The sequence below is a fragment of the Sesamum indicum genome, linkage group LG5 (genome assembly GCF_000512975.1).
Source record: "Sesamum indicum cultivar Zhongzhi No. 13 linkage group LG5, S_indicum_v1.0, whole genome shotgun sequence".
Lineage (NCBI taxonomy): Eukaryota > Viridiplantae > Streptophyta > Magnoliopsida > Lamiales > Pedaliaceae > Sesamum > Sesamum indicum.
Window position 1 is genome coordinate 16628268 of NC_026149.1, and position 14521 is coordinate 16642788.

The following is a 14521-nucleotide window of genomic DNA, read 5'->3' on the forward strand; positions in this document are numbered from 1 at the left end:
GTACAAATAAAAAGAAGGCTCTGTTTATACTCACAAATAGTGGTTACTTACACCACGACAATAATTTTTCAAATTACCGATAATATCCCTTATGTATTTTTCAACGACCCCTACTCAAATTCCTCTTCCCTTCTATATATCTATACAAATATATATATATATATATAAAGATTTTTTTCACTCGCAAATGATAATTTATGACACCATGACACTAAATTTTTTATATATAAATAATATCCCTAAGTTAATTTTTTTCATTTAGTTTTTGAAATGCGATATGTTGTTTATATATTTTATTCTTATGTATAATATATTTTAAAGCGTAAAAAATTATTTATTGTATGTATTCAGGGACGGCGTGCCATAATACTAGTAAAATAAAAAAACAAAACAAACAAAAAGGTGAGATAGCAAAAAAATGCTCTCACTTAATAGTAAAATATAGATACATAAAGTATATATAAATTACATGATTTGATAAAAAAAAAAAAGTGGGGCTTAAAGAGTGAGAAATTTGTAGTCAATGGAGACTGAAAAATTGTTGATGTACTTGTGGGGCTTTAAATTATTCGAATCGAGTCGATCACGTTATTATTTAAGTTTGTTTAAATTATTATCGAGTTTCAATAATTGTATTTAAATTTGGTTTGATTATTGATTTAATCGAGCTTTTAATTGAATCAAACATGAATCGAAATCAAGTAATTTAATATTTTTAAATAAATTTTATTATTTTTGCACTAATGAAATCGATCTCGAGCCGAGCTCAAAGTTTACTAGACAAAAATTTTCATTCAAGTTTAGTCTATTAAGTTTAACAAATGAAGTTCGTTTATTGGTATATTTCAATCGAGTATCGAATAGTTTGATTATTTTTTCCGGTCAATTTCCTGGAGGGTCCAAAATGATATTTTTAAAAGTTAAGGGTGGAGAGTGAAAATTGAGTATAATTGTAGGGGCAAAATAGAAATTATCCTTATTTATTCCTTTCACCACCCGAGGCCTAACCCGCCCCACACCTAAAATTCGAACAAAAAAACCTGGACCGTTGAATTTTTACATGAAATCTAACGGGTAGATTTCCTTTCTCTTTTTTTTTTCTTTTTTATTTATTTATTTTTAGCCTTCTTGATTGGAAACCGTTTTCAACTTTCCTTCCCATACAAAAGACAGAACCAAAAAAAAGAACTTTCCTTCTCATACAAATTACAACCAAAATTCCAAGTACTTAAACCCTATCTACAGGCCCATCGCGCCAAAACCCCAAGATCAGCATCATCTGCAGTGTTTTAATAGCAGGGTCTTCAGACCATCAATTCCGCTGCAAGATTTTGATAATTGTAGTTAAATTTTGCTGCAATTACATCGCCGCAACATTGAAATTGTTGGGTCTGCTGAATCTTCGAGTATTCTGCAATCCTTTTGGTAAGATGGGAGGCTTTAGTCAAAGGTGAAATTTTTATCGATCATTGTGTTTTAATTTGTTGATGCATGTTCGGTTCGTATCAGGGCTTGCGAGTATGGTCTGGTGCGGTAACTGCGCGAAAAATATCAGTAGACCTGATTATGTGGATGGTAAAATGTAAGTGCTTCTTCTAAGTTATTACTCACGTAGATTTCTTGTTTTGTTTTGTTTTGTTAAGGAACGAAAGCTTTGCTCAGCTTGAAATTGTGCTGGCTTAGTTTAAAGGGCTTCTTTTTAGTTTGTATTTTGGGTGATGTGAGGTAATTGTGTGTACTGAAGGAGATTTCTTTTGTGGTTTGTAAATAAACAGATGCTGTTCACTATGTGGAAGAGTTCTGGACGAGGATAATTTTTCTCAGGAGCCCACGTTTGTCAAGAACGCTGCTGGGCAGGTTTGCTCTTGGTTGTATAGTTGTCCGCAGCATTGTCAGTTTTTTTTTTATTTTCATGGGAAAGTCTAGGCCGCCTCTTGCTTTGAGAAGTCATTGCCCATCATCTTGTTGGTACAAACTTTATCTGGCTATTGAGGGCTTATTCTGATATTGTTTTTCGGTACATTTCACGTCAGTCTTGTTGGAAGTAGTTAAAATATTAAGCATCTTTGAGTTGGTTGTTGGTTTATTCTGCTCTTTTATTTTGCATTGGGTATTAAGTGGCTAGAGCACTGGCTAGCAGTTCGATAAACCTAATTGTTATAATTCTGATTTAGTATGAAACTTCAGAATCGAACTTTCATTAGCTTCATAACTTCAAAGGATTTGGAACACCTGATAGAGAGATGAGAGGCGGAAGATAGTGTAGACGCCCTCATTGAGTAAAGAATTTGCTTTTGATATTATTATTTCGACCTTTCATACTCCAATTACTTTTCTTGGTCCGGTGTATCTGTTCTAATGTTATTTCTGGGATTGCTTGTTTTGCTTTATTCTATCCTGAAACCCAAGGTTTATTCTATCCTGAAACCCAAGGTTGATGGACTAGATAGTGTAAGTGCTCTCATTGAGTGAAGAATTTGCCTTTGACATTATTATTTCCACCTTTTATGTTCCAATTTCTTTTCTTGGTCAGGCATATCTGTCTTATGTTATTTCTGGGATTGTTTCATTTTGCTTTGTCCTGAAAGAGGTCGACACAGTCCACATTTAATAGTACTGTTAACAGGAAACTGGATTATTAGGAAGTAGCAACGTGAAGTAATATGTGGATTAGTCTGTCAGGGTGCATTTTGATTAGAGCTTGTTCATGTTCTATATTAATTGACTCAAATTTTGCCACAGAGCCAATTGTCAGGGAATTTTGTGAAGACCATCCAAAATGAATATTCGGTTTCCCGCGAGAGGATACTGAATGAAGGTAAATCTATTTACTACTTATCGCAAAACTAAGATTTCTTGTCACCTGATATATAATGAACTCTGCAAGCGAAGGACAGTTTCCGTTATGGTGTTAATTTGAATGGGTACTTTGTGGGTTTGGATTCGGAGAGCAGCTTTCTTTCCTTGTAATTTGTCAAATCTCCAACTTGTAAAATAATATGTACTTCTTTAGGTGCTCTGCCCATTGACCTGCAATTCTTAAAGTAACAAGGACTTTGTTGTGGTTGATTGATGTTAAGACATATTTGCATGTGCAAGTCATAATGATGCACAAATTTCATGACCTCAGTCCCTGGAATCCTCATTCAGTGCAGTGGTAGCACTTTTAGTTCCTATAAGCTATTGTGAAATCTGACTGTATGTCTTTAACGCACTTTTATGTCTAATATTATTGTGTTAATGATATTACACCTAGTTGTATGATCTCTTTAAATTATCATGTAAATTCCTCTCTTATTGCAGCATATAATGGGATAGATAGTATGATTTATGCCCTGGGAATTGATGGTGGTGATTCCATAGCTCGCCCAGCTTTAGCCTTTTATACGGTGTGGCTCTTTTATACAGTATCTGTGTTTCTAGATATTCTGTTGATTGACAGTCATTATGGGTAACTGTTGTTTACTTGACAGATAGCAGTTGAGCGCAACTTCACAAGGGGGCGGAGGAAAGAGCTAGTGGAGGCTGCTTGTCTTTACATTTCTTGTAGGTATGGAAGTTTCTTTAGAAAAAGGAAAAAGGAACGTGGTCAATTAATATTAACATGACAGTTTGTTTCCAATTCAATGTTATGCCGTTGATTTCCGTCGGAAAAGGTTAAAAGATGTTTCAGGTCGTAGTATGTAAGCCCTAGCGTCTCGAGTTTGTTCCTCTTCCTGATAAGTAATTCTATTATATTTCTTTTATTTTTCATTGTTTGGGTGAACTTTAATTGGTTTCCTTGCCATATTATCTGATTATATATTTTAGGAAAAGGGAATGAGTTATATGAACCATGTATCTTAGTTTCCAATGCTATTTATCATGGATTCAGAATAAACCAATAATTGGGGAGGTGGGTAACTTTTATGATGTTTTTCACATGTATTTCCACCAGGTATAGGCTTTTAACTTATGTTGGTAAATTTCATCAAGTAGACTTTTAACAATCAAATATCTTGGACTTGTTTCCACAACTACATTGTGGTACCAAAAATTAATGACGAATGGTAAGCGGAAGGGGGGAAATGTTCAATTATACATGGCATATTGTTCAAATGGTTTGTGAAGAGGAGAAAGGAAGGATATTCTGTTAATTTACATGCACAAACATTTATATGGATCCTTGCGAATTTGAATCTGCTAAGTGCTAATATATAACTGGTTTAATTATTTGTTACAATAGAAACTATGGAGCTTTGATTGTTCTATTCATTTTCTTTTGCAGGGAGAATAAAAAGCCATATCTTCTTATTGATTTTTCAGAGTACCTAAATATAAACGTGTATGTGGAACTTTCTTCCTTTTGAGCATGTTGTTAGTTCTGTTTCTGAGTTTGTGTATTCTTAAATAAGCTCTTAAAGTTTAATGTTCTAGTTCTGTGTTGAGCTATTTGAGACTTGGTTAAGGTGAAGTTTACTTGTTACTGTTGGGAAGGCGTTTAAGTGGAACGAGGTGTGCTTTATGTTACAAAGTATGTCATATTCAGCCATTGGATAAGTTTGTGTGCATGGCCAAAGTTGTAGGCATAAGACGTTATCTAAATTGCTGTTGTACATTATTAATGAAATGGAATTAATTGCAAAATGAAGTTTGAGGTATTATTTCTGATCAGCGGGAATTGCAAAGTTATTTTGTGTAACTTAGCCAGAAGATTTTTGTCTGTATTCCATATCATTTCTTGGAATCATCATAGACTGAAAATTTGCTGGAACTTCAAACGTGTCTTTATTGGATACAATATAAGTTCCACACAGTTACAAGAATGAGGACAGGATGTAGTCAAGATAACAATCTTACAATCAATGTCCTCTACCATTCGCTTATTTGGTTCCAATTTTCGCCCATAGTGTGGATAATCACTGTCTACTCTTGTTGACTGTAGAAGGGAATTCCCAAAACTAATCTACATGTAACGAATCTGAAAGAGTTGAATGAGGAGAAAATCTCATGTATAGTTCTATAGAATGACACTAAGGGTAAAATTCTGACTTACATTCAGCTGCCATCGTTCGATTGATCTCTGCGGGTCTTGTTTCGTTTAAACTATAGATAGACAGTAGTCAGCAAACTTTCTCCAGTTTTTTAAGTGATTAGTTTTTCTTATTTGTTTGGGATGTTGAAGATATCTTTTAATTTTCTTTTTCCTAACATAACACAGTTATGTGCTAGGGGCGGTATTTTTGCAGCTTTGCAAACTTTTGAGCCTTGAAGAACATCCCATTGTTCAAAAACCTGTGGATCCTAGCCTTTTCATTCATCGATTTACTGACCGTAAGTACATGTTCTGTTTTATTGCTTTCTACATACTGGTCTGAATTTTACTGCCTTTTGGAATACTATAGGGTTTATATGTCTTATAAATTGTTGATTTATATGTGGTATGCATCAAAGTGGAGTATGTGTGTGTACAGAAAGTCGCTTGATCTTCAGAACTGTTTAAAGGAGATCTTGTGAGCTCAATTTTGGAGTGATTTCAATACTCACTGGACTTAACTCCTTAAGCATAGAGCAGTTTGCTCTGGAATTAAATCATTAGCATTTCTTCGTATGGCCAAAACTTAATATCTATCTATCTTTCTTGGTCCACATATAATGAATTTGTTAAGCTTACTCCATTTTTTTTGTTTTTTTTGCTGTCAGCACTCATCTACTTTGGTGGTTAACGAGCAACCTTTCAAACTTCTTTGTAGGTTTGTTTGGTGGCAGAAAACCAAGTGTTTCTAGAACCGCACTTCATATTGTTGCTAGCATGAAGCGAGATTGGATGCAGGTTCCACTAATAATAGATTTGTGTGTGCATGTGAGAGAGTGAAATAGATAGATACGCATAGTCTGATTTGCCCTTGTTCGTTTAGTATTTAGATATAGCTTTGCAGATGATCTGATCTGTGAATTGCTTGCAGACAGGGAGAAAACCAAGTGGGCTGTGTGGAGCTGCGCTCTATATATCTGCTCTTTCGCATGGTCTGAAGTGTTCAAAGTCGGAGATTGTGAGTGTAGTTTAACATAATTGTCCCATGTAAGGTGTTCGAAATGTGTATGTCTTGTGGAAGAGTTTTGCTCATCTTAGTTTTTTCTTCATGATATTAGTTGCCATCCTGTGTTGAGTAGTGATATGGGATAAAATTGATTTGTTTTACATAGAGATCAGGGTTTCTTGAATCTTGGTTTCAGTTGCTATGTTGTCACCCTCATAGCTTCAGTGGCGTTCGTATCCTGTTGTTTCTTGACTGTTAGTGAGTGACAATTCTACGGTTTAGAAGATGATAATTTAATTTTTCACGATTGGGTTCACTTTAGACATCCCAGCTCTACTGCTTCATATGGTCATCTTTTCCTGTTTTCTGGTGTTGGAGTGTATAACCTAACTTTCCATGGAAGTGATTGATTAGCGGTTGGTTCTGAAAATGGGGTCATTTGGAGGAACAATTCATTTTGAATGACTTACTGAAACTGGGTCATAAATGGCAAAAGAAGGCCTCATGGAATATAGGATCTGTATGGTCAGAAAATGGACAAAGAAATGTCTCCATGGAGCATGATTTTCATACGAGAAGTGCGAGTGTTAGACATACATCAGAGAAATATATGGGTCATAGTTATCCAGCTGAATGGAGTGGGGCCAGATGATGACCTTAGTAAATCAGATGAATCAGTTATGTGGTAATGTTAATCGGAAGCATTGCAGAAAGTTTCCTTGGAGTGATTAGTCTTGTAATTCATCTTTTCATGTAGTTACCACAAGTTAATTATTCTCTAGAAACCTATGAATTTCATTTCAACATGCTCAAGAGTTCATTTGCACTGCAAGACTGATTCTTTTTTTCAACCTATGCTAACTTCTAATTTGCTTGATACTAATATTAATGAATGAAAATTGAGCTCTTTATTGCTGTGGTGGGAAATAATTAAGCCCAATGGCTGTGAATACGCAATCTCAGGCTTCCTGTTGGAGCATTCTTCGTGTTTCTTTGCTTTTAGCTTCCAATTGTTGTTCTGGATATTGTGAAGGAGTTTAATCATTTATTTCATTATATCTCTGGCATTATGTGATGCACATCTTTTGAATTGTTGTCAGATTAAGGTTGTCCACATCTGTGAAGCAACACTGACGAAGCGGTTGATTGAATTTGAGAATACAGAGTCAGGAGGTCTTACGGTAGGTGCTCGAAACTGAAGTTATACATGGTGCTCAGAGCCAAAATCTTTGCTATTATTGATAAGATTTGTGTTAAAGGTAGCTATAGGTTAATTATTTTTTAGTTCAAAGCTTGAAGTCACACCTCATATATTTGATTGCTCTATGGTAGGATATTTTGTAGTGGAACCATGGGTAATGCCAAAGTTCATTTGCTATAGGTTCACATTATTTATTTATTTATTTATTTATTTTCGTTGCACTATGTTTTCACACACACATGTATGTATATATTGATGTTGCATGCCCAAACATAGCTCTGTATTTGTGAACATGGAGTGCAAATACATATATTGTTGCATGATACAGAAAGATCAATTCTGTATTATTTCTTTCTTGATGGTTTGACTTCTGTTGCTAGCACTTCTGGAATAACTGTGAAAATACGAAATGTGTCTCCTAAATAGACATTTAATCTTGTGCCTCTCCTACATTTATTAAAGTGTTGGATGCTATTTGTGCAATGGCGAGAATCTTCCTCTTTCATGGGATTGTAAGAAGATTTTTGTATCTGGCTAGATTGAGGAGTTCAACACAAAAGCAGAAGAGCTTGAAAAAGAAGAGAGGCTCACCAAATCGCTGAATACAGGGAAAGCATCTGGAATTGGTGAACTTCTCTGTGAACATAAGGGTGGTGGGAGGGTTCCTTTTGCTCATGGCCTTTGTGAAAGCTGCTATGAAGATGTAAATTCCAGTTCCTTCATGTATTATTCGGTGTTATTTTGTATGTTAATAGTGCTTGCTCCTTGGTGCAGTTCATAAAACTTTCTGGGGGCCTTGAAGGTGGTTCTGAGCCTCCAGCTTTTCAACGTGCAGAGAGGGAGAGAATAATGGCAGAGGAAGCTGCTGCGCAGAGCTCTAAGAACCGAGATTCCTCCATATTGCCTGGCCTAGCAGAAAACCAGAGCAAACTTTTAAATGTATTTACTGATACTCTATCAACACTTTACCCTCCCCTCCCCCCTTTCTCTAGTGGTAGAGATTTTAAGACGACTTGCTCTTGAAGGTCATGTTTATCTCATGTTCATCCTTGCGACCTTTTAAAATTTTTATTAACTTGTAACTATTAGGTGATTGTTTTCTCTAGAGGTACTACTCAATCTATTAAGTTAATCCTTCCATTGTGCTTTTCTTATTTCTTGTTTCCAAGATTTAAAGAAGCGCATGAGTTCAATGTTTAATTACTTCCTTTTATGTTAAGTATGCGATGGTCGTAAAGTTTCTCAGTTACTATTAAATTCCCACCTTTGGTACCATATTGAATGGTTCCTTTTGGTTGCAAGTCTGCTGATATTCTTGTCTTATTTTCCTAGACATCCCTGTTCCAAAAATTGACCCTCCTTTTGCAGTTTGTACATCCAAATTTATTTAAACGATTGAACCTATTGTTTCTTTCCCAAATGTTCAGTTGATTTATTGTGGGTCTATGAGCTTTCTTGTTTGCTACGAACACTTCCTATCTTTCTTATGTTGTATTATCTTTTATTTAATGCATAATTAGTCTAATGAAAGAAGGAGCATCGAGAATATGGGTGAACGCGAAGTTTTACAACCAGCAGAGTCTGAGTCAACAGGTATGACCATTTTACATATATCCAGTTGATGGATCTTAGAATGAGTAATCCGCACACAATTTGGAGAAACTCTGATTTTCGTTTACAATTTCAGGAGCTACCTTGAAACATAATACTAGTCGTGATTCCGGCAATGACAGAATAAATGCAGATGATGCAGCTGCTGAAGAATCAGAGACTTTATCTGACATTGATGACATCGAGGTTCTCAAATGCTCAATTTATTTGAACATAATTGCTCCTTACCACTACTTTTTGTCCATAAAATAGGGAAAAGGAATATACCAGGGTTTGAAAGGAGTGGTGGTGAATTCTGGTAATCTTTTTGTTGAAATAACCACCCAGGTCAAATTCTTGTAACTGACGAGATTTGGATGTGTGTGTTTGACATTCTTGTCAAGTATCTCTCAGTGTCCCTTTTCTTTCTGGTGTGTGTTATGACATTCTTTGCATGCATATAGTGTGCATTAGTGGCCCTTCTTTACATGGCAGCCTTTCTGTGGTTCTGAATTTTGTTTATAGGCCAGGCCTTGGGAAATTTAGGTGCTTAGAATGTAATCATGTCTATACCCTAGCAAGTTGATTGTGGACTGAATAACAGGCCATTAATTGTCTTCCTTCATGTTTAACTTAATACCATTTGCTAATATTTCCAATAGTGTCAGCACATTGGGTCCTGGAGAGGTCCTAGACCTTCATGTTACCAATCTTTGACTATAGTCTTATATATTTTACTGTTAAGAATATGTTTTCTGGTATTAGGACCTCATTCTTGATTCTCCATATACAATAGGATTTAGAATGGATAACATGTGGTGGGTATGTGCCCATAAGCTGACAAGCACGTTAGCATGGCTTAGTATGAAGAGAAGCCCTTGTACATCTCATAAGGAAGATAATAGTGTTGACCAGTGATTAGCTTTCATGGTTTCATCATCTTTTTGGTTAACCAATGCTAGTTTCTGATTCTTGGATTGTTCACTAAAACAAAAACTGCTGGCAGGTTGATGTCTATCTTCACAGTGAGGAGGAGAAGCAATTGAAGAAGATTATCTGGGAGGAAATGAACAAAGAATATCTTGAGGTATTGAAATTGTTTTTATTACGTTGAATAAGAAATCCATGAGTAAGAGGCAGTATTACATGGTCTGGTGACGCTCTCTTCCCTATTCACAAGATAACATTGGACTAGCTTAGTGTTTTGTTAGACCCTTTTAGGATGTAAATGGATGATGTGTGTGTGTGTGTGTGCATGTGTCTGTATGTGTATGTGTGTATTAATGTAGTGCACCAAGGGGGTGCTCCTCATGAAGACAAAAGATTTTATCTATCCGTAAATGTGTCTATATCATTTCCAAGGTGAGGAAAAGAGCGTAATAGTAATTAACAAATTCCTCCTACAAATAGAGAGTTGGAAGTTTTATCCCACAAAGTGCTGTTTTCTCATGCCTTTGCCTCCAAAAATAATTGCACTGAACATTATTGAGTGCACATTACTCAAAGAAAATTCAGCTTCCTTTATTAACGATTTGAGACATGAGTTTGAATTATGACTATGTTCACTCTCGTATGTTTGGCTGAACTAGTACAATTTGGTGTTTTGCTACAATGGGTCATGAAGAATTATATGATCCCTCAAATAAAATTTATCGAAGTAAAAGATGATTATTCACAAAAACTAGTTATTCCACTTATGACGACCAAACCAAACCCTATTTCTGTTTCCAAACTCACAGGAGCAAGCAGCTAAAGAAGCTGCCGCATTAGCTGCAAAGAAAGCTCACGAGGCTTCTTTTGCTAACTGCTCAGAGGATGTACAAGCTGCACAAAAACTTGCTGCAGCAGCTGCAGCAGCTGTTGCGAAGTCGAGGAAGGTGAGATCATGATAGCAGTATAAACTATCGTAGTACATTGTGTTCTGGTACTAGCATAATTAATGTTGGATGGTAGACTCAAAGTTAAGGTTTTGCAAAAGGGAAGGCATTTAAATGGTGGACTCGATTTTTTCTGATGTTCCTGTCAAAACACGGCTGATTAACATATAGACGCTTGTTATAAAGCTGCCCATTACCGAATTATGATTTGCAGGAAAGACAACAGAAGCGAGCTGCGGAAGTGAAAAATTCTGGTCCTGCTCAAACTGCTGCAGAAGCAACTAGACAAATGCTTGATAGAAAGGTATAGTTTAAAAGAAAGACTAGTTCTCAGTTTTCATATCTTTGGAACAGAACATTAACAGAAGAGTGACATGGAAACATATTTGACTATGTCTTCGACTGCCCAGTGTATTATAATAGTGTCATGACTCATGTAAAGCACACAGAACAAGAAAATCTGAAACATGTCCGATACCACAGAGCAGAAATATAAGTTTGAATGTGTCTACGATATTGGACAAAGATTTATGGACGAAACCTTGACTCATTTAAGTAGAACTCCTTGTTTGGAGAATCACTCTTGATTTTGAAGAATCTAAATATATCCACCAGCCATATATTGGAAATTCAAACTTAATCCAAGAGAATGAAATAGGTCTGAAGGAGTAGAATATGTAAAAACCAATCCAAACGATAAAAGTAATTAAATCGTGTTTATTCAATTATAACTTTTATCATTACAGTATGTAAGCATTTGCATAGCTAAGCTTCTAACTCTCTTTAACTTAACTAGTTTACAATAGAACGTTGAAAACTCGAGATTTGAAGTCTGCGTTACAGGAAATCATTTTGAGAAAAGAAGGCCAGTGAGCCAAAAGAATAAAGTGGGACTCTTTATGATGTAGACTGTTACAAAATTCTAAGATCAACCAAGTTGTAACCATGCCCAATTATGTATATGCTGTTGATGAATTACTTTAATTCCAATTCTTATTGCCTATAACGAACACATCTTTTTCCACTTTCACTTTCCTGCATTGATTTTTTGCTTCCATCATTGATGTACTTGGATATGATATTGATACAGAGGCTGAGTTCTAAAATCAGATATGATGTACTGGAGAAGCTTTTTGATGAATCTGTAAGTTTCTTGTTTCTTCAAATGCTTTTTCTTTTCATTCGCTTGAGGTGATTTTTCTGAACCTGTATTTCATGTGGCGGAGAGATGGTAGAATTTGATTGAGTTTTCATACCTTATTGACATTTCCTTAGGAACAGAAAATGGAATTTGAAGGAATCAGAAGAAATTCTCTGCTATTTTCATCGGTGGCTGCTATACTTCTACTTGTTTAGCATTTCTTTAAACTTAATAATGGTTCTGGAATACGATCAAAATCCATGACCGACTAGAAATCCTTTTAGTTACATTTTGGAACTGGGGACTTACATTTTCAGTCACAGCATGTTTAGAACTAATGCATTGACGGGTGAGTTTCTTGGGTTGCGAGTGGAGTAAGACTAAGTTTGCATCCATTTGATACACATATACAAAACCTGTTCCATAGGAATGGTGTTGCATGTCCAGATACAGAGTAGAAAATGAAAAATACATGTACTTGCTGTAATTTAAACCAGTGCATTCAACCTGGACAAAACCTCGACACTTTCATTACAGGGTAGCACCCAATAAGAGCTCCCAGAATAGAGGTTCTTGCTATAGACAAAATACTGGACGTACTAGTTTTCCAAATCAAAGTGTTGGATGACGTCTGCTTTATCACCTCTAAAGACTTGACCCATATGGACTTGCTGTGATCTCCCTATTTAAAGTTTCCCATCTTGCTCAAAGAGTAAGTTATCCCGAGTAGTAGGTTGCCCTTGCAGGCAGTCAATGGTCGTGTTCCGACCAAAAGAAAGGGGAAATTCTTGGATTGTCTAAGGTCTAATGCTTCTTGATTACTAAAAGAACCCTAACTTATATATTATGTATCCTCACTGATTAGGAACCAAAAATCCAGCGAAATCGTGTACCTATTGTCTATATAATGGATACCTTATATTAATACTGTGCAGAATCCATGTTTGGGGGTAGTTTCTGGGGGTACTTTTCATGGAGTTCTGAAATGACATACAATATCTGCTTACTAAAAACTAGAAGCAGCAAAGAAAACATGTCTCATAGTTCTGACTTCTGAAATGTGATGGCATCATTTAGACCTTTATCTTTGTGCTTCCCAGCTATCGAATTTTACAAGAATACTGATCAGAGGTGTCTCAGTTCCATCACCGGTTGGCAATATCTTAAATCTTTACCGTCTTGTTTGTGTATCAGGAAAACCCAGAGACCACCAAGAAAAGCCGAACAGAAGCAGATGCCGATGGTGATGTCAAGGATTTTAAGACTAGCAAAGAAGAGAATCCTGAAGTAGAAGAAACCTACAATACCTGTAGTGAGAATGTAGAAGAATTCGATTACAACGATGATTATAACGACTTTACTGATTTCTAGAAACTTCCCCACACATGTCAACCTGTTGTACATTAGTATATATTTGAATGCTGATTTATCTCATAGATGCATAAGTCGCTAGTTCTGTTTGTGAAAGATACAGAAGAACAAGTCTTACTAAAGTGGCATAATGCCCTATTTATTCTTATACACAGACTACCACCCTCTACCTTTTCTCTACAGGTAATTGAATTATCCTTCAACTGCATATTATTATCAAGAATCAACATAACAGTTTAAGTTGTACGGTGAGCATATAAGTCACACCCATTATGAATTTCAATCATCAATGATCAATATAAGTCAAATATTAATATATATTACTATAAATCGACAATTATTATTAAACTAGACTAATATTAACATATTGGTGAGAGTCGGAAACTTTTTGAGCATGAGTTTCAGCTTTGTCAATTAAGGTAGACCTTTCGATGAATATTCTTTACAATCACCCTCCTGAGGTATTAGTAGCGTTGGCCAACTGGAGGTATGTTTGTGCAAGTGGACTGTATGGCCAACTACTAAAGAATAAAATACATTGTATGATATACCATTGGATTTTTTTTTATACTTTAATTTTAATTATCATATAAAAAATTTATTTAACTTACAGTAAGTCAGTAATACGTTAATTGAGGTTAAATATTGATCCTCATTGAGTTTTTTTTGTTAAAGTTAATAAATTCGATGAATTTTGACTATGGGAAGGACTTATTTATTAGAAAGAAGGAAGCAAAATTCGAAGGTACTAATATAATTTTTTAAAAGGTAATTGCATAACACACCTATGTGTTTTCAAACTTTAGCTAAAAATCCCATGTATTAAAAGAAAAGAAAAAAAAACCCCTTTTGTTTTGTAAAATACAGCAAAAAGCCTCATCTTCGTGAGAAACTAACGGAAAGTGTGTGGCACTCTCCTATTGTGAGAGCGTCCTCATTTTTTGACCTTTTTGGGATTACTTTAAGTGTATAATGTTCAATTTGTCTATTTCTTTCACATTAAATATATTTTACCTTTCTTTCATATTTAAATATATTTTAAATTAAATTATTTATACTATTAATTATTTAAATATATTAATTGATTTAAATTATTTATTTAGTTCAAATATATAACAGTAAATTATATTTATTTATGAAATATATTAATTTAATATAAAACACCTAAAAAATATATAATTTTTTTAAGTATTAAAATTCTAAATTTCAAAAACACAATAAAAATTTAATATACTAGCTAAAATTTATATGCAACATAAAAGTCACTTATAATTAGTATATATTATTAAATTAATTAAATTATTGTTAGTCGAAATATATT

General features: G+C 34.9%; 1 protein-coding gene across 1 annotated transcript; it reads left to right on the plus strand.

Moving 5' to 3' along the window:
* Nucleotides 1138-13359, plus strand: LOC105162720 (transcription factor IIIB 60 kDa subunit). Its single transcript, XM_011080820.2, has 20 exons — nt 1138-1425; nt 1510-1582; nt 1776-1857; nt 2743-2818; nt 3304-3389; nt 3474-3550; nt 4268-4324; nt 5201-5313; nt 5733-5812; nt 5946-6032; nt 7121-7201; nt 7760-7924; nt 7996-8160; nt 8742-8814; nt 8909-9018; nt 9818-9898; nt 10551-10688; nt 10903-10992; nt 11779-11832; nt 13024-13359. The coding sequence occupies exons 2-20, from the start codon at nt 1521-1523 to the stop codon at nt 13198-13200; spliced, it is 1854 nt and encodes a 617-aa protein (XP_011079122.1). The 5' UTR covers nt 1138-1425; nt 1510-1520; the 3' UTR covers nt 13201-13359.

Bases quoted from the DNA above. Each gene is read 5' to 3' on its own strand.
- LOC105162720 (XM_011080820.2), top strand. From the start codon at position 1,521: ATGGTCTGGTGCGGTAACTGCGCGAAAAATATCAGTAGACCTGATTAT. The intron at 9,019-9,817 runs GTTCTCAAATGC...AACTGCTGGCAG, and splicing joins CTGACATTGATGACATCGAG to GTTGATGTCTATCTTCACAG. The intron at 11,833-13,023 runs GTAAGTTTCTTG...TTTGTGTATCAG, and splicing joins AGAAGCTTTTTGATGAATCT to GAAAACCCAGAGACCACCAA.